Raw genomic sequence first — 19080 nt, 5'->3', positions numbered from 1 at the left:
AACGGAGGGGGGCGGGGCGGGAGCGCAGGGGGGCGGGGCGGGAGCGGAGGGGGGCGGGGCGGGTCCAGAGGTGGGCGGGGCGGGTCCAGAGGTGGGCGGGGCGGGACGGGAGGCTTCAAATTGGGGCTGTCCCCCCCACATCCGGAGCAGGTGGCGGTGCCCCTCCCCCCCCAGCTGTTCCCCCATCCCCCCCGGCCATGGCGCCCCCCGGAGCCTTCGCTGCCGCCCTCCTGGTCCTCGGCGGCCTCGGTACCGACCCCGCACTCCTGGGTCCCCTCCCGAACTCCTGGGTCCCTTCCCGAACTCCTGGGTCCCCTTCCCCCGCACTCCTGGGACCCTTCCACCCCTAGTATCCCCGCACTCCTGGGTCCCCTCCCCCCCCATTCCCCGCACTCCTGGGTCCCCCCATCCCCCGCACTCCTGGGTCCCCCCATACCCCGCATTCCTGGGTCCCCCCATCCCCCGCATTCCTGGGTCCCCCCATACCCCGCATTCCTGGGTCCCCCCATCCCCCGCACTCCTGGGTCCCCCCATACCCCGCATTCCTGGGTCCCCCCCACCCCTACTGTCCCCGCAGTCCTGGTACCACCCCCCCCCCTCCCCCCCCCCCGCACTCCTGGGTCCCCCCCCCCCCCGCACTCCTGTGTCCCCCCCCCGCCCCGCACTCCTGGGTCCACCCCCCCCCCCGCACTCCTGGGTCCCCCCCCCCCCGCACTCCTGGCCCCCCCCCCCCCCTCCCCGCACTCCTGGGCCCCCCCCCCCCCCTCCCCGCACTCCTGGGTCCCCCCCCCACCCCGCACTCCTGGGTCCCCGTTCCCATTGGTCACTCGTGTCTCCGGCCGCAGCCGCGGGGGGGCCGGAGGGGCCGCCCCCCCCCTCCCCGTCCGGCGCCGCCCCTCCCCCCGCCCCTCCCCCCGCCGAGCGGCTGCTGCGCGCGCTGCTGTCCCGGTACCGCGCGGGGGTCCGGCCCGCGGGCCCGGGGGGGCGCGTCCTGGTGGGGGTGGGGCTGGAGCTCGCGCAGCTCGTCAGCCTGGTACGGGGGACCCAGGAGTGCGGGGGGGGGGGGAGGGGCGGGGGGACCCAGGAGTGCGGGGGGGAAGGGGGGAGGGGACCCAGGAGTGCGGGGGGGGGCGGGATGGGGAGTTATAGGGGGGTCGCATAGGGGTCCCATAGGAGGTGGGGGGGTCCTGTGAGGGGTCATTGGGGGCTTGTGGGGGGGTCATTGGGGCATTACGGGGGAGTAATTGGGGGTCATTGGGGGTTATGGGGGAGTAATTGGGGGGTCACGGGGGGTCATGGGGGGTCACGGGGGGTCATTGGGGGGTCACGGGGGGTCATTGGGGGGTTATGGGGGGTCTCATTGGGGTCCCATAGGAGATGGGGGGGGTCGTATGGGGGGGGTCACGATGGGGTCATTGGGGGGTTATGGGGGGGGTCCCATAGGAGATGGGGGGTCCTATGGGGGGAGGCACTGGAGAGTTATGGGGGGGCCACAGGGGGGTCTCATAGGGGTCCCATGGAGGTGGGGAGGTCACTGGGGGGTCTTAGGGGGTCCTATGGGTGCTGGGGGGGGGGGGGGGTGTGGGTTATAGGGGGGTGCTGTGGGGGTCCCGGGGGTGGGGGAGGGGCGTTTTTGGGGTCCCCCCACGTGTGTCCCCCCCAGGACGAGAAGCACGAGGAGCTGACCACGCGGGTTTACCTGCACCTGGTATGGGGGGCGGGGGGGCGGGGGGGTCTGGGGGTCCCGGGGGTCCCCAACCCGTCCCCTCCCCCCAGAGCTGGCAGGACCCGCGGCTGCGCTGGGACCCCCCCCAGTTCGGGGGGGTGGGGCTGCTCAGGGTGCCCCCCCAGGACCTGTGGCTGCCGGACCTGGGGCTGCACAACAAGTGAGGGGGAGGGGCGGGGGGGAGGGGCGGGGGGGTGTGGGGGGGTTGGGGTCCCGGGGGGTCGGGGGGGTGGGGGACACGGGGGGGGGAGGGGTCTAGGGGGGGGACTTGGGGGTGGGGGAGGGGTCGGGGGGGTTGGGGGTCCTGGGGGGATGGAGGGGGACACATGGGGGGGAGGGGGGATGGGGGGAGCACAGGGGAGGGTGGGGGAGGGGCACGGGGGTCCTGGGGGGGTTGGGGATCCCTGGGGGGGGTCAGAGGTCATGACCCCGTGACCCCGTGCCCCCCAGCAATGACAGGGATTTCGGGGTGTCCCTGGGGGGGTCAGAGGTCATGACCCCATGACCCCCCAGCAATGACGGGGGTTTCGGGGTGTCCCTGGGGGGGTCAGAGGTCGTGACCCCGTGACCCCGTGCCCCCCAGCAATGACGGGGGTTTCGGGGTGTCCCTGGGGGGGTCAGAGGTCATGACCCCGTGACCCCGTGCCCCCCAGCAATGACGGGGGTTTCGGGGTGTCCCTGGGGGTCCGCGCCGTTGTCACCCCCGATGGGACCGTTCGCTGGCGCCCCCCCGCGCTCTACAGGAGCCACTGCCCCATCCGGGTACGGGGTCACGGGGGGTCACGGGGTCATGGGGGGGTCACGGGGGGTCACGGGGTCACAGGGGGTGGGGGGTCACGGGGGGTCACGGGGTCACAGGGGGTGAGGGGTCACGGGGGGTCACAGGATCATGGGGAGTGAGGGGTCATGAGGGGTCATGGGGAGTCATGGGGGGATGGGGGTCAGGGGGTTCCCAAAGGGTGGGGGAGGGGCGGGGGGGGGGGGGGAGTCCCGGGGGTCCCGGGAGGTCTGGGAGGTCCAGGGGTGTCCAGAGGGTCCAGGGGGGTCTGGGGGTGTCTGGGGTTGTCCGGGGGGGGTCTGGGTTGTCCAGGGGGGGTCTGGGGTGTCTGGGGGTTCTGGGGGGGTTTTGGGAGTCCTGGGGGGTCCTGGGGGTGGTTTTGGGGGTCTGGAGGTGTCCGGGGGTGTCTGGGGGGGTCTGGGATGTCCAGGGGGGTTGGGGGTGTCTGGGGGGTCTGGGGGTTCCGGGGTGTCCGAGGGGGGTCTGGGGGTGTCCGGGGTGTCTGAGGGGTGTCCGGGGGTGTCCGAGGTGTCCGGGGGGGTCTGGGGGTCTCCAGGGGTGTCCGGGGGGTCCGGGGGTGTCCAAGGGGGTCTGGGGGTGTCCAGGGGTGTCCAGGGGTTCCGGGGATGTCCAGGGGGGTCTGGGTGTGTCCGGGGGGTCTGGGGTGTCCGGGGGTTCCGGGAATGTCCAGGGGGGTCTGGGTGTGTCCGGGGGTCCGGGGATGTCCAGGGGGGTCTGGGGGCGTCTGGGGTGTCCGGGGGTCCGGGGATGTCCAGGGGGTTCCGGGGTGTCCGTGCTCTGAGGTTTTGGGGCGCCCCGCACCCCAGGTCTCGCACTTCCCGTTCGACTGGCAGAACTGCTCCCTCGTGTTCCGCTCGGGCTCCTACGGCCCCGCGGAGCTGGGGCTGCGCCTGGGGGGGGGCGACCCCCGCGCGCCCCCCGGGGACCCCCGCGCGCTGCTGCCCGACGCCTTCCAGGGTGCGCGGGGGGCACGGGGGGGGCACGGGGGGGCACAAGGGTTTGCACGGGGGTGCACAGGGATTTGCACGGGGGGGTTGCACAGGGGTTTGCACAGGGGGGTGCACAGGGGTTTGCACAGGGGGGTGCGCACGGGGGGGTGCACAGGGATCTGCACGGGGGGGGGTTGCATGGGGGGGTTGCACAGGGATTTGCACAAGGGTTTGAATGGGAGGGTTTGCATGGGGGGGGTTGCATCATGGTTTGCATGCGGGGTTGCACAAGGGTTTGCACGGGGGGGTGCACAGGGATCTGCACGGGGGGGGTTGCACGGGGGGGTTGCACAGGGATTTGCACAAGGGTTTGAATGGAGGGGTTTGCACGGGGGGGGTTGCACAAGGGTTTGCACGGGGGGGGTTGCACAGGGGTTTGCACGGGGGGGTGCACAGGGATCTGCACGAGTTGGGGTGCGTCGGGGGGGATTGCACGGGGGGGTTGCACAGGGATTTGCATGGGGGGATTTGCACGGGGTGGTTTGCACGAGGGTTTGAGTGGGCGGTTGCACAAGGGTTTGCACGGAGGGGTTTGCATCACGGTTTGCATGGGGGGTTGCACAAGGGCTTGCACCATGGTTTGCACGGGGGGGGTTGCACGGCGCTGGGGTGCACAAGGGTCTGCACGAGGGATTTGCACAAGAATGGAAGTTTGCACACAGCATTTGCACAAGAACTGAGGCTTGCACGTGGGCTTTGCATGAGGATGTGGTTTTGCACGCGGGATTTGCACAAGGATGGCAGTTTCGACAGTGGGATTTGCACAAGGACAGGGCTTCGCACGCTGTATTTGCACAATGGTTGGTGTTTGCACGCGGGATTTGCACAAGCACGGAGGTTTGTGCGTGGGATTTCGACGCGGGATTTTCATGCGGGCGCGGTTTTGCACGCGGGGTTTGCACGAGGACGGGGTTTTGCACGTGGGGTTTTCACAAGCGTGGCTGTTTGCACGCGGGGTTTGCACGCTCACGGCGCCCCCCCCCCCACGTGACGCAGAGAACAGCCAATGGCAGCTGTGCCACCGGTCGGGGCGGCACCACGCGGGCTTGCACGAGGACGTCACGTTCTACCTGGTGCTGCGGCGCAAGCCGCTGTTCTACATCGTGAACGTGCTGGTGCCCTGCGTGCTGCTCACGCTGCTCGCCGTCAGCGTCTTCTACCTGCCCCCCGACGCCGGTGAGCGTGCACGGGGGGGTTTGCACGGGGGGGTTTGCACGGGGGGGTTTGCACGGGGGGTTTGCACAAGGGGTTTGCGCAAGGGGGTTTGCACAGGGGGTTGCACGGGGGGTTTGCACGAGGGGGTTTGCACAGGGGGTTTGCACGAGGGGGTTTGCACGGGGGGTTTGCACGAGGGGGTTTGCACGAGGGGGTTTGCGCAAGGGGGTTTGCACAGGGGGGTTTGCGCAAGGGGGTTTGCACAGGGGGTTTGCACGGGGGGTTTGCGCAAGGGGGTTTGCACGAGGGGGTTTGCACAGGGGGTTTGCACGAGGGGGTTTGCACGGGGGGTTTGCACGGGGGGTTTGCACAGGGGGTTTGCACGGGGGGTTTGCGCAAGGGGGTTTGCACGAGGGGGTTTGCACAGGGGGGTTTGCACGGGGGGTTTGCACGGGGGGTTTGCACAGGGGGGTTTGCGCGAGGGGGTTTGCACGAGGGGGTTTGCACAGGGGGGTTTGCACGAGGGGGTTTGCACAGGGGGTTTGCACGGGGGGTTTGTGCAAGGGGTTTGCACGGGGGTTTGCACGGGGGGTTTGCACAGGGGCTTTGCACGAGGGGGTTTGCACAGGAGGGTTTGCACAGGGGGTTTGCGCGAGGGGGTTTGCACGGGGGGTTTGCGCAAGGGGGTTTGCACGGGGGGTTTGCACGGGGGGTTTGCACGGGGGGTTTGCGCAAGGGGTTTGCACGGAGGTTTGCACGAGGGGGTTTGCACAGGGGGTTTGCACAAGGGGGTTTGCACAGGGGGGTTTGCACAGGGGGGTTTGCACAGGGGGGTTTGCACAAGGGGGTTTGCACAAGGGGGTTTGCACGGGGGGTTGCACGGGGGGTTTGCACGGGGGGTTTGCACAGGGGGTTGCACAGGGGGTTGCACGGGGGGCTTGCACGGGGATCCCTGGGACATTTGCACGTGGGTTTGCACAGGGCTCATTCATGGGTTGGGGGGTGTGTGTTGCACAACCCCTTAGCACGGGGATCCCTGGGACATTTGCACGAGGACTTTGCATGGGGATCCCTGGGACTTTTGCACGAGGGCTTTGCACGGGGATCCCTGGGACTTTTGCACGGGGATCCCTGGGACTTTTGCACGAGGGCTTTGCACGAGGATCCCTGGGACATTTGCACAAGGGCTTTGCACGGGGATCCCTGGGACATTTGCACAAGGGCTTTGCACGGGGATCCCTGGGACATTTGCACGAGGGCTTTGCACGGGGATCCCTGGGACTTTTGCACGAGGGCTTTGCACGGGGATCCCTGGGACTTTTGCACGGGGATCCCTGGGACTTTTGCACGAGGGCTTTGCACGGGGATCCCTGGGACATTTGCACGGGGATCCCTGGGACATTTGCACCATCCCGCAGCACGGGGCTCTCTCCGGTGGGGGAGGGGTCCGTTGCCCCCGCAGCACGGGGCTCTCTCCGGTGGGGGAGGGGTCCGTTGCCCCCGCAGCACGGGGCTCTCTCCGGTGGGGGAGGGGTCCGTTGTCCCCGCAGCACGGGGCTCTCTCGCGCCGTTCCCAGGGGAGAAGATGACGCTGTCGCTGTTCGCCCTGCTGACCTTGACCGTGTTCCTGCTGCTCACGGCCGACAAGGTCCCGGCCACGTCGCTGGCGCTGCCGCTGCTCGGCCGCTACCTCACGGGGGCGCTGGTGCTGCTCACGCTCTGCGTGGCGCTGAGCGTCACCGCGCTGGGGCTGCACCACCGGCCCCCCCGCGGCCGCGCGCTGCCCGCCTGGGCGCACGCGGTGAGCCCCGCACGCCTGGGTCCCTCCCGAACGCCTGGGTCCCTTTACCCGCACGCCTGGGTCCCTTCCCCGGACGCCTGGGTCCCTTCCCCGGACGCCTGGGTCCCTCCCGCACGCCTGGGTCCCTTCCCGGACGCCTGGGTCCCTCCCGCACGCCTGGGTCCCTTCCCCGCGCGCCTGGGTCCCTCCCGAACGCCTGGGTCCCTTTCCCACAGTCCTGGGTCCCTCCCGCACGCCTGGGTCCCCTCCTGGGCTCCTGGGTCCCTTCCCCGCACGCCTGGGTCCCTTCCCCGCACGCCTGGGTCCCTCCCGCACGCCTGGGTCCCTCCCGCACGCCTGGGTCCCTTTCCCGCACGCCTGGGTCCCTTTACCCGCACGCCTGGGTCCCTTTCCCGGACGCCTGGGTCCCTTTCCCGCACGCCTGGGTCCCTTTACCCGCACGCCTGGGTCCCTTTCCCGGACGCCTGGGTCCCTCCCGCACGCCTGGGTCCCTCCCGGACACCTGAGTCCCCCAAACTCCTGGGTCCCTTCCCAGACCCCTGGGTCCCCTCCTGAGCCCCTGGGTCCCCTTCCCGGACGCCTGGGTCCCCCGAACTCCTGGGTCCCTTTCCCGGACTCCTGGGTCCCTCCTGAATGCCTGAGTGCTTTCCCGGACTCCTGGGTCCCTTTCCCGGACTCCTGGGTCCCCCGAACTCCTGGGTCCCCCGAACTCCTGGGTCCCTTTCCCGGACTCCTGGGTCCCCCGAACTCCTGGGTCCCCCCGGGGAGGGCGGTGCGTGGGGGAGGGGCCCCCCTCGCCCCACCCCCCTCACCCCTCCCTTCTCCCCTCCCCCAGCTGCTGCTCCAGCGCCTCCCCCCGCTGCTGGGGCTGCACCCGCCGGCCGCCCCGCCCCCCCCGCCCCGCCCCCCTGCCCCGCCCCCCCGCGCGGGGGGAGGGGGGGGGAGGGGATCAGTACTTCCTGCGGCGGCCGCTGCCCGGGGCCCCGCCCCCCGCGCCGGCCCCGCCCCCCCCGGCCCCGCCCCTCCCCCCCGAGCTGCGCGCGGCGGCCGCGGCCGTGACGTCAATCGCGCGGGGGCTGCGGGAGCAGCGCGAGCAGCAGGAGGTGAGAGCCGTGACCTCTGACCCCCGGGTGACCCCCGGGTGAACACCATGTGACCCCCGGGTGATCCCTGGGTGACCCCGTGTGACCCCCGTGGCCCCGTGTACCCCTGTGACCCCTTGTGACCTCCTGCCCCGTGTGACCCCATGTGCCCCTGACCCCTGTGACCCCGTGACCCTGTGACCCCGTGACCCCCCTGACCCCCGTGACCCCTGTGACCCCATGACCGCTGTCACCCCGTGACCCCCATGGCCCCTGTGACCCCCCTGACCCCCGTGACTCCTGTGACCCCATGACCCCCGTGACCCCTGTGACCCCGTGACCCCCGTGTCCCCGTGACCCCTGTGTCCCCGTGTGACCCCCGTGACCCCGTGACCCCCTGACCCCCGTGCCCGCAGCTGCAGGCCGGCTGGCGCGCGGCGGCCGTGGCCCTGGACCGGCTCTTCCTGTGGGCGTTCCTGCTGCTCACGGGCGCCTGCGCCCTGGGGACGGCGTTGGACGCCGCGCTGCACCGGCCGCCCCCCCAGCCCTTCCCGTAGCCGGGCGCCGGGTCCCTCCCGGACGCCGGGGTCCCTCCCGGACGCCTGGGTCCCTCCCAGACGCCTGGGTCCCTCCCGGACGCCTGGGTCCCTTCCCAAACTCCTGGGTCCCTCCCGGACGCCTGGGTCCCTTCCTAAACACCTGGGTCCTTCCCTTAACTCCTGGGTCCCCATTGAAGTCCTGGGTCCCTTCCCGGACGCTTGGGTCCCTTCCCAAACTCCTGGGTCCCTTCCCAAACTCCTGGGTCCCTCCCAAACTCCTGGGTCCCTCCCAAACTCCTGGGTCCCTTCCTAAACACCTGCGTCCTTCCCTTAACTCCTGGGTCCCTTCCTAAACACCTGCGTCCTTCCCTTAACTCCTGGGTCCCCTCCCGGACTCCTGGGTCCCCCCTGAACTCCTGGGTCCTTCCCTTAACTCCTGGGTCCCCTCCCAAACACCTGGGTCCCCCCCGGATGCCTGGGTCCCCTCCTGAACTCCTGGGTCCCTCCCAAACCCCTGGGTCCCCCCGGAACTCCCGGGTCCCTTCCCGGATGCCTGGGTCCCCGTTTAACTCCTGGGTCCCTCCCGGACGCCTGGGTCCCTTCCTAAACACCTGGGTCCTTCCCTTAACTCCTGGGTCCCCATTGAAGTCCTGGGTCCCTTCCCGGACGCCTGGGTCCCTTCCCAAACTCCTGGGTCCCTTCCCAAACTCCTGGGTCCCTCCCAAACTCCTGGGTCCCTTCCTAAACACCTGCGTCCTTCCCTTAACTCCTGGGTCCCCTCCCGGACTCCTGGGTCCCCCCTGAACTCCTGGGTCCTTCCCTTAACTCCTGGGTCCCCTCCCGGACTCCTGGGTCCCCCCTGAACTCCTGGGTCCTTCCCTTAACTCCTGGGTCCCCTCCCAAACACCTGGGTCCCCCCCGGATGCCTGGGTCCCCTCCTGAACTCCTGGGTCCCTCCCAAACCCCTGGGTCCCCCCGGAACTCCCGGGTCCCTTCGCGGACGCCTGGGTCCCCATTTAACTCCTGGGTCCCTCCCGAACTCCTGGGTTCCTTTCCAGACACCCGGGTCCCCTCCCAAACCCTTGTGTCCCTCCCCGAACTCCTGGGTCCCTCCCCGAACTCCTGGGTCCCTCCCCGAACTCCTGGGTCCCTCCCGCACTCCTGGGTCCCTCCCGAACTCCTGGGTCCCTCTGGAGCCTAAAAACTGCCAATAAAAGCAAAATGACAAATGACAAATTTGCCGCACGAGGATCACGGTAGGGCGGGTCACGTGGGACAATGGGGGGAGGGGCAGAGGGACCCAGGTGTCCGGGGTGGGGGGGAAGGATTTCAATGTCGCACATAGCGGAACCAAAGTTGGGCGGAACCAAAGTTCCGGGTCGCGGGGTCCGGGGGGGTCGGTAAAGGGGTAACACGGGGGGGTATCCCATGATCCCCCGCGCTCGCGTCGCCATGGCGACCGGGTCCCCGCGAGGGGGCGGGGCCGCAGGAAGGGGGCGGGGCCGGCGCGCGTCGCGCTCTGATGACGCCATCGGGCGGCGCTGCCGGGGTGAGCGGGACCCGGGGCCTCGAACCCCGAAAACGGACCCAAAAAAGGGGGAAAAACCCCAAAAACGGGACCGAGCGAACTGGGGGGTGGGGAGGGGGGGCTGGGGGGGGTTGGGGGCTCACGGGACTTTTCGGGGGGTTTTTGGGGGATAAATGAGGGGTTTGGGGTTAACGGGGGTTTGGGGTTCACGGGGGTTTGGGGCATTTTGGGGGATTTGGGGGCTTTTTGGGGCTTTTTGGGGGTTTTGGTCCCCAGGGCGAGGACCCCTGGGGGGAGGGGCGGGGTTGGGGAATTTTGGGGTGAGCTCGGGGGTTTTGGGGGGACATGGAGTGGTTTTGGGGTGAGCTCGGGGGTTTTTGGGTGTTATTGGGGTGGTTTTGGGGTGAGATCGGGGGTTTTTGGGTGTTATTGGGGTGGTTTTGGGGTGAGATCGGGGGTTTTTGGGTGTTATTGGGGGTGGTTTTGGGGTGAAATCGGGGGATTTTGGGGGTGGTTTTGGGGTGAAATCGGGGGATTTTAGGGGTGCTTTTGGGGTGAGATGGGGGGGTTTTGGGGGTGGTACTGGGTGTGTTTTGGGGTGGTTTGGGGCGTGTTCTTGGGGGTATTTTTGGGGTAATATCGCGTGGTTTTGGGGGTGGTTTTGGGGGTATTTCTGGGGTGATATTGGGTTTTTTGGGGGGTAATTTTGGGGTGAAATCGGGTGTTTCTGGGGGTGATTTTGGTGGTATTTTTAGGGTAATATCGGCTGGTTCTGGGGGTGCTTTGGGGGGTAATTTTGGGGTGAAATCGGCTGATTTTGGGGGTATTTTTGGGGTGTTTCTGGGGGTATTTGGGGGGTGATAGGTGGTTTTTGGGGGTATTTTTGGAGGTGGCTTTGGGGTAATATCGGGTGGTTTTGGGGGTGTTTTGGGGGTGATATCGGGTGTTTTGGGGGTGATATTGGGTGGTTTTGGGGGGTAATTTTGGGGTGAAATCGGGTGTTTCTGGGGGTGGTTTTGGTGGTATTTTTGGCATAATATTGGCTGATTTTGGGGGTGTTTTGGGGGGTATTTTTGGGGTGTTTCTGGGGGTATTTTTGGGGTGATATGGGGTGTTCCTGGGGGTATTTTGGGGGTGATTTTGGGCTGGTTTGGGCTGATTCACCGTGTTCCCCGCAGGGTCCATGAAGGGGTCTCTTGGGGGGGGTTCTGGGGGTGTTTTTGGGGTGAAACCGGGTGATTTTGGGGCTGTTTTGGGGGGTGTTTTTTGGGGTGCTCTGGGATGACTTAGGGGGTGTTTTTTGGGGTGAAATCGGGTGCTTTTGGGGCACTTTGGGCTGATTCACCGTGCTCCCCACAGGGTCCATGAAGGAGTCTCTGGGGTCCCGTCAGTTCTGGGGGGGGGGGGTCCCGGGCGGCCCCTCCCGCGAGGGTCCCCCCGCCGCCCCTCCCCCGCCGTGGGAGCCCGCGGGGGGCGGGGCCAAGCGCGGGGGCGTGGCCTGGGGGCCCCGCCCCTCCCCCTCCCCCCGGCGGCGCTGCCCCCCCCGGCGCCGGTGGCTGCGGCTGCTGCTGCGCGTGGGGGGGATGTGGGGCTGGAAACGGGGGCGGCGCCGGGGGGGCCCCCGCCGCAGGGCCCCTCCCCCCGCCTCCCGCCCCCCCCGCCGGGAGGAGGAGGAGGAGGAGGAGCCGGAGCCCCCCCCGGCCCCCCCCGAGGGGCTGATCCCGCCGCCCCCCCCGCCCCGGCTGCTCCCGCCCTTCGGGGACATGGAGCTCGGGGAGGGGGATGGGGGGATTGGGGGGATCCTGGGGGGGCTCGACGGGGATGCAGGTGAGTGGGGTGGGGGGGAGGATTGGGGAGGGGCTGTGGCCATCAGTAGGGACCAGAGTGAACAGTTGGGGTGAAACTGTCAGTAGGGACCAGAGTGAACGGGTTGATGTGGAGTTGTCAGTAGGGAGCAGAGTGAACAGGTTGAGATGTGGCCATCAGTAGGGACCAGAGTGAACAGGTTGGGATGTGGTTATGAGTAGGGACCAGAGTGAACAGGTTGAGATGTGGTCATCAGTAGGGACCAGAATGAACAGGTTGAGATGTGGCCATCAGTAGGGACCAGAGTGAACAGGTTGAGATGTGGTTATCAGTAGAGATCAGAGTGAACAGGTTGTTGTGGAGTTGTCAGTAGGGACCAGAGTGAACAGATAGATGTGCAGCCATTGGTAGGGACCAGAGTGAACAGATTGATGTGCAGCCATCAGTAGGGACCAGAGTGAACAGGTTGAGATGTGGTCATCAGTAGGGACCAGAGTGAACGGGTTGAGCTGTGGCCGTCAGTAGGGACCAGAGTGAATGGGTTGAGACATGGTTATCAGTAGGGACCAGAGTGAACACCCCACAGGGCCTTTGAGTGGGGATGGGGGGACACCCCAAGTTTTTGGGCTCCCTCTGACCCCCCCCTCCCCCCAGGACCCCTCCTGAATGGTTTTGGGGCGGGCGCCCCCCCCAGCCCCCCCGGCGGCGCCTCCATCCTGATCAGCAACGTCTGCAGCATGGGGGGCGGGGCCGAGGGGGGACCCCGCCCTGACCCCGCCCCCCCCCGGGGGGGCCCCCAGGGCAGCCCCCCCCTACGCGAGGAGCACGTGACCTGCGTGCAGAGTGAGTGCGGGGTCAGTAGGGACCAGAGTGAACGGCCGGGAGGGAGGTCGGGGCTGTTTGAGGGGGGGTTTGGGGTGGGGAGGTTCTGCCATCAGTAGGGCCCAGAGTGAACACCCTGCAGTGCGTTTGAGGGGGGAATTGGGAGCTGTTTAGGGGGCATTTGGGCGGTGGTGTTCCTGCCATCAGTAGGGCCCAGAGTGAACGGCCTGTAGTGCGTTTGAGGGGGAAATTGGGGGGTGATTGAGGGGGGGGTTGGGCAGGGGGGCTCCTGCCATCAGTAGGGCCCAGAGTGAACAGCCCGCAGTGCGTTTGAGGGGGACATTGGGGGGTGATTGAGGGGGGGGTTGGGCAGGGGGGCTCCTGCCATCAGTAGGGCCCAGAGTGAACAGCCTGCAGTGCATTTGAGGGGGGAATTGGGGGTGACTGGGGGGGGATTGGGTGGGGAAGCTCTGCCGTCAGTAGGGCCCAGAGTGAACACACCGTAGTGCATTTGGGGGGTGATTGAGGGGGGGGTTGGCCAAGGGGGTTCCTGCCATCAGTAGGGCCCAGAGTGAACGCCCCGCAGGTATCCTGGATGAGTTCCTGCAGGCCTACGGGAGCCTCATCCCCGTCAGCGCCGACGAGGTGGTGGAGAAGCTGGAGGACATTTTCCAGCAGGAGTTCAGCACCCCCCAGAGGTGGGGGGAGGGGCGGGGGGGGCGGGGCCGGACGCCGGGGTCCTGCTGGAGAGGGGTGGGGGGAGGTGGGTGGGAATCAGTAGGGACCAGAGTGAACGGGTTGATGTGCAGCCATCAGTAGGGACCAGGGTGAACATCCCAGAGTCAGAGGGGAGGGTTTGGGGAGGATTGGGGGTGGGATTGGGGGTCATCGTCCTGCAGCCATCAGTAGGGACCAGGGTGAACATCCCAGAGTCAGAGGGGAGGGTTTGGGGGGGATGGGGGGAAGTTGGGGGTCATTGGTCCTGCAGCCATCAGTAGGCACCAGAGTGAACGCCACACAATGAGTTCGAAGGGGCGTTTTGGGTGGGGTCTGGGTGGTTTTCTGGGGCTCGGGGAGGGTCGGGGGGTCCCGGGGGGGGCTGAGGGGACCCCGCGGGTTTGGGGGCGCCCCCTGACCCCCCCGCAGACGGGGCTCGGTGCAGCAGCTGATGCAGTCGTACCAGCGGCTCCCGGGGAACGCGCTGCTCCGCGGCTTCCGCGTCAGCTACAAGCGCCACGTCCTGACCATGGACGACCTCCAGACACTCTACGGCCCCAACTGGCTCAACGACCAGGTCGGGGGGGTCCCCATGGCGGGTGGAGGGGGTCTGGGGGTTCCTGGGGGGATATTGGGAGTGTGGTAATCAGTAGGGACCAGAGTGAACAGCACACGGTGAGTTAGAGGGCGCGGTGGGGTGGAATTGGGAGTGCAGTTGTCAGTAGGGACCAGAGTGAACAGCACCTAATAAGTTCCAGGTGGGATTTGGGGGGATATGGGGAGTGTGGTCATCAGTAGGAACCAGAGTGAACAGCACACAGTGAGTTAGAGGGGGCGGTGGGGTGGAATTGGGAGTGCAGCTGTCAGTAGGGACCAGAGTGAACAGCACCTAATAAGTTCCAGGTGGGATTTGGGAGGATATGGGGAGTGTGATCGTCAGCAGGGACCAGAGTGAACAATGCGTGGCAAGTAACACAAAGGGTTTGGGGAGGTCTGGGCGCGTCTGGGAGGCCCAGGGGATTGTTGGGGGGTCCCTGAGCAGGGGGTCAGGACCCCTCCTGTCCCCCCCTGACCCCCAAAACCCCCCATGTCCCCCCAGGTGATGAACATGTACGGGGACCTGGTGATGGACGCCGTGCCCGACAAGGTGAGGGGAGGGGGAGGGGGGTGTGAGGGGGTTCCCAAAACCCTGCTCCCCCCCTCCACAACGGGAGGGGCCCCCCCGGACGCCTGGGTCCACCCTCCCCTCCCCCCGCCAGGTGCATTTTTTCAACAGTTTTTTCTACGACAAACTGCGGACACGGGGCTACGAGGGGGTGCAGCGCTGGACCAAGAACGTGAGTGCGGGGACATGGGGAGGGCAACCATCAGTAGGGACCAGAGTGAACAGCACCTAAGAAGTTCCAGGATGGGTTTGGGGGGATATTGGGAGTGTGGTCATCAGTAGGAACCAGAGTGAACAGCACCTAGGAAGTTCCAGGAGGACTTTGGAGGGATATTGGGAGTGTGGTCATCAGTAGGGACCAGAGTGAACGGCACCTAAGGAGTTCCAGGGGGTGTTTGGGTGGATATGGGGAGTGTGGTCATCAGTAGGGACCAGAGTGAACGGCACCTAATAAGTTCCAGGAGGGGTTTGGGGGGATATTGGGGGTGAAGTCCTGGGGGTGGGGCCAGAGGGGGCGTGTCCTGGGGGCGTGTCCATCACGCAGCGCCCCCCACAGGTCGACATCTTTGGGAAGGAGCTGCTGCTCATCCCCATCCACCTGGAGGTGCATTGGTCGCTGGTGGCCGTGGACGTCGCCCGGCGCCGAATCACCTACTTCGATTCGCAGCGAACGCTCAACCGGCGCTGCCCCAAGGTGGGCGGGGCCAACGGGGGGGGGGGGGGGCAATGGGGGGAAGCCTGGGGGGGGCGGGTGCAGTCGTTAGTAGGGACCGGAGTGAACGGGTTGAGATGCATCCATCAGTAGGGACCAGAGTGAATGGGTTGATGTGCAGCCATCAGTAGGGACCAGAGTGAACGGGTTGATGTGCAGCCATCAGTAGGGACCAGAGTAAACGGGTTGATGTGCAGCCATCAGTAGGGACCAGAGTGAACGGGTTGATGTGCGGCCATCAGTAGGGACCAGAGTGAACGGGTTGATGGGGGCCATCAGTAGGGAGCAGAGTGAACGGGTTGATGTGCGGCCATCAGTAGGGACCAGAGTGAACGGGTTGATGGGGGCCATCAGTAGGGACCAGAGTGAACGGGTTGATGGGGGCCATCAGTAGGGACCAGAGTGAACGGGTTGAGCTGCGTCCGTCAGTAGGGACCAGAGTGAACGAGTTGATGTGCGGCCATCAGTAGGGACCAGAGTGAACACCCCAAGTTTTTGGGGTTACAGAACCACCGGGGGGGCGTGTCCTGGGGGCAGGGGGCGTGTCTTGTGCTGACCCCGCCCCCTGCTCTGGCCCCACCCCCCGGCAGCACATCTGCCGGTACCTCCAGGCCGAGGCCGATAAGAAGGAGCGGCCGGATTTCCGGGATGGCTGGCGGGGGGCGTTCAAAATGGTGAGACCCCCCCCACACCCCGGACGCCTGGGTCCCTCCCGGACGCCTGGGTCCCTCCCGGATGCCTGGGTCCCTCCCGGACGCCTGGGTCCCTCCCGGATGTCTGGTCCCCTCACTTTTCCCTCCCCCCCCCAGAACGTCGCCCGTCAGAACAACGACAGCGACTGCGGCGCCTTCGTGCTGCAGGTGGGGGGCGGGGCCTGATGGGGCGGGGCTTGGGGTGGGCGGGGCTTGATGGGGCAGGGCTTGCAGTGGGCGGGTCCTGATGCGACAGAGCTTGGGGTGGGGCGGGGCTTGGGGTGGACAGGGCCTGATGGGGCGGGGCTTGGGGTGGGCGGTGCCTGATGGGGCGGAGCTTTAGGTGGGCGGGGCTTGGGGTGGGCGGGGCTTCAAGGAGACATGCGGACGCTGGGGGGGTGATTTGTCATCCCCGTGTCCCCAACTGGGGGGCTGTGGGGGGCTGGGCCCGGGGGGCCGTGTGGGGGAGGGTCCCAGGTTGTGCCCCCCCCCCCAATTTGTGCCCCCCCCCCAATTTGTGCCCCCCCAGTACTGCAAGTTCCTGGCGCTGGGCCGCCCGTTCAGCTTCACGCAGCAGGATATGCCCCAGCTGCGGCGCCTCATGTACAAGGAGCTGTGCCACTGCAAGCTGGCCCTGTGACCCACGGGGGGGACACGGGGGACCCCCCCCTGCGAGCTGGCCCTGTGACCCACGGGGACACGGGGGGGACACGGGGGGACCCCCCTGACCCCCCCTGCCCCCCGCTGCGAGCTAGCCCTGTGACCCACGGGGGGGACACGGGGGGACCCCCCCTGCGAGCTGGCCCTGTGACCCACGGGGACACGGGGGGGACACGGGGGGACCCCCCTGACCCCCCCTGCCCCCCGCTGCGAGCTGGCCCTGTGACCCACGGGGGGACCCCCCTGACCCCCCCTGCGAGCTGGCCCTGTGACCCACGGGGGGACCCCCCTGACCCCCCCTGCGAGCTGGCCCTGTGACCCACGGGGACATGGGGGGACATGGGGGGGACACGGGGGGACCCCCATGTACCCCACTATGAGCTGGCCCTGTGACATTGGGGGGTCATGGGTACACCCTGGGGGGGACATGGGGACACATGGGGGGACCCCGTAGACCCCTGTGACCCACGGGGGGGGCACACGGGGGGACCCCCCAGACCCCCCGATGCCACTGGGGGGGTTTTGTAGCCAGAGGTTGGAAATAAAACAATGGTGGAGTTTGGAGATTTGGGGATGTTTTGGGGTCTGGGGACATTGGGGGGGATCTGGGGACATTGCGGGGGGTCTGGGGACATTGGGGGACACGGGGGGACATTGGGGGGGGTTTGGAGCACTCGGGGCGTGCGGCCACGTGGTCCCGCAACCCCCCTCCCCTGCGCTCCCACATGGTACCGCCCGCCCCGCCCCTCGCACTCCCTCCCCGACCAATGGAAGAGCCGGCGCTGGGTGGGCGGGCACACAGGGTGCCGTCCAATGAGAGTGCGGCGAGGGCTGGGCCGTAGGGCGCCGTCCAATGAGAGCGCGGCGGGGGCGGTGCCGCGCGGGTATAAAAGGCGCGCGCGGCGCGGGGGGAGCCTCGAAACCGCCGGAGACGCTCGGGCGGCGCCGGAGCCGGTGAGGAGGGGGGGGCGTGAAAAATGGGGTGAAAACGGTGAAAACGGAGCGGGGAGGACACCGGGAAAGGGGGGGGGACATTGGGGAGGGGGTGAGGGGCACCGGCGGTGGTTTTGGGGTCATCCCGGGTGCGGGCGGGGGGGTCCAAAGAGGCCGATTCCCACCCCCCCTCCCCGGGTCCTCCCGGTGGTTCCGCCCCGCTGCCCCCCACCGGGTCCCGTTTCCCTCTCTCCCCCCCCCCGCGTGGCGCTGACGTCACCGGGCGCTCCCATTGACTGCGCGGGGAGGGGGGTGGGAGCGAACAATACTGGGGGGGGGGGTCTAAACCGGTCCAGGGCGGTTTAAAGCGGTTGAAACCGGTTCAAAGCGGAGCGGCCCCCCCGCCTGGGCAGGGCGGGGCCCCCCCCGTGGCCCCGGTCCCGAATCCGGGGGGGTCAGAGCAGCCGCTCCCGGTTCATCCCAGCGCAGCCCCGTGCTCGCCGCTGGTTCATGCGCGGGGGACACGGGGGTGGGCGGGGCTTCGGCGGTGACGTCACACCCCACGTGGGGGGGGGGGGGGGGTGGGGATGACATCACAGTGACGTCAGTTTTCCCCTCTGCAGGCGCCGCGCGATGACATCACCTCGGTGAGTCCCAAAACGGCCCCAAATCGACCCCCACGTGGGTTCCCATCCCCCCCCGCCCGCTGATGACGTCATGCGTGTCACCTGACCCCGGGGGGGGAGGGGCCGGAGCCACCGACCCCCCCCGGGGGCTGATCGGGGTCACAAGGGCTGAGGGCGACCCCTGACCCCCCCATGACCCCCGACCCCCCCTTGTGACCCCTGACCTGTGACCCCCACCATGAGCCCCCAAACCTCCATGACCCCCCCAACCCCCCCATGACCTCTGACTCCCCCCCTCCCCCCCCGCTTTCTCCTGACGCCCCCATGACCTCTGACCCCTGTTTCCCCCCAGGTCCTCGAGCGGCGGCTCCCGGCTCAGGTGGGGAGGGGCCTGGGGCTTGGGGGCGGGGCTTGGGATGGGGGGTGGGGCTGGGCGGGGTCTCCCCTCCCCCCGCATGGTCCCAGGATTTGTGGGGCGCCCCATGGCCCCCCCACAGTGACCCCATGCCAGAGCGACCCCTCCCCCCCCAACCATGGACCCTCCCCCCCGTGGGTTCGGTCTCTGAGCGGGGGGGACACGGGGGCGGGGGGGGGTGGTTTTGGGGCCGTTTCTGGCGGGTTTGGGTCATTTGGGGGGGGGGAAGGAGGGGGAGGGGCAGTGGATGCCGCTCCCCCCCCGACGTGGCTCCTCCCCCTTTAGGGCGTGGCCACCACGTGACTCCGCGGGACAACACGAAATGGGGGAGGGGCTGCCCCTCCCCCCCCCCTTGGAATCATTTAATTTATTCAATAAAATGATAATAGTTCTATAGGAAATGAAGTCCCCGAAGTGTCAGTTTGGGTTAAAAAGAGGAAAATTGAGGCTGAACCGCCCTGGGGGAGGGGGGGGGAACAGCCAATGGGAGCGCGGGGGCGGGGCCTCTGGGGAGCAGCCAATGGGAGCGTGGGGGCGGGGCCTCTGGGGAACAGCCAATGGCAGCGCCGGGGCGGGGCCTCTGGGGAACAGCCAATGGCAGCGCGGGGGCGGGGCCTCTGGGGAGCAGCCAATGGCAGCGCGGGGGCGGGGCCTTGGGGGAACCGGTCCCCGTTCTTAAAGGCGCCGCGGCCTCCATGAATTCATCACCCAAATGACGCTGAAAACCCCGATTTTGGGCAAATTGGGGACCTCCCATAACCCCCCTCCAGGACCCCCAGGTCAACCCCCCCCCAGGACCCCTAGGACCCCCAGTCAACCCCTTAGGACCCCCAGGTCACCCCCCCCCAGGACCCGCAGGGGACCACCAGGTCAACCCCCTCCCCCAGGACCCCCAATCACTCCCACCCAGGAC

The 19080-nt window shown here is 67.8% G+C and overlaps 2 protein-coding genes and 1 long non-coding RNA gene across 9 annotated transcripts; all 3 read left to right on the top strand.

The window, feature by feature from the left end:
* The first annotated feature begins 139 nt into the window (after nt 1–139).
* On the top strand, nt 140–9327 carry CHRNB1 (cholinergic receptor nicotinic beta 1 subunit). Of its 5 annotated transcripts, none has more exons than XM_071800176.1 (12): nt 140–249; nt 846–1033; nt 1664–1708; nt 1777–1886; nt 2380–2488; nt 3332–3482; nt 4177–4314; nt 4511–4690; nt 6247–6470; nt 7306–7573; nt 7969–8379; nt 8439–8647. In XM_071800176.1, exons 1-12 carry the CDS (start codon nt 198–200, stop codon nt 8501–8503), a joined length of 1941 nt encoding a protein of 646 aa, XP_071656277.1. In that variant the 5' UTR covers nt 140–197; the 3' UTR covers nt 8504–8647. The 5 variants fall into 5 exon arrangements, with proteins under 5 accessions (XP_071656277.1, XP_071656274.1, XP_071656272.1 ...); XM_071800173.1 differs by having other exon boundaries at nt 141–249; nt 3359–3482; nt 7969–8408; nt 8449–9327; XM_071800171.1 differs by having other exon boundaries at nt 141–249; nt 7969–8408; nt 8449–9327.
* SENP3 (SUMO specific peptidase 3) lies at nt 9263–16523 on the top strand. 3 transcript variants are annotated; one of them, XM_071800189.1, is made up of 12 exons: nt 9263–9347; nt 10979–11446; nt 12080–12268; nt 12834–12945; nt 13394–13541; nt 14064–14111; nt 14224–14301; nt 14686–14823; nt 15432–15515; nt 15651–15701; nt 16063–16201; nt 16382–16523. In XM_071800189.1, exons 1-11 carry the CDS (start codon nt 9320–9322, stop codon nt 16171–16173), a joined length of 1455 nt encoding a protein of 484 aa, XP_071656290.1. In that variant the 5' UTR covers nt 9263–9319; the 3' UTR covers nt 16174–16201; nt 16382–16523. The 3 variants fall into 3 exon arrangements, with proteins under 3 accessions (XP_071656290.1, XP_071656289.1, XP_071656288.1); XM_071800188.1 differs by having other exon boundaries at nt 16259–16523; XM_071800187.1 differs by having other exon boundaries at nt 16063–16523.
* A 550-nt stretch (nt 16524–17073) lies between these two features.
* Nucleotides 17074–18568, top strand: LOC139825845 (uncharacterized). The gene is made up of 3 exons (XR_011736013.1): nt 17074–17147; nt 17750–18131; nt 18453–18568. It is a non-coding gene; the product is annotated as an uncharacterized lncRNA (long non-coding RNA).
* The last annotated feature ends 512 nt before the right edge of the window (nt 18569–19080 follow it).

The sequence above is a fragment of the Patagioenas fasciata genome, chromosome 29 (genome assembly GCF_037038585.1).
Source record: "Patagioenas fasciata isolate bPatFas1 chromosome 29, bPatFas1.hap1, whole genome shotgun sequence".
Lineage (NCBI taxonomy): Eukaryota > Metazoa > Chordata > Aves > Columbiformes > Columbidae > Patagioenas > Patagioenas fasciata.
Note: the sequence above shows the minus strand (reverse complement) of the source record. Positions and strands in the feature narration are given on the sequence as shown.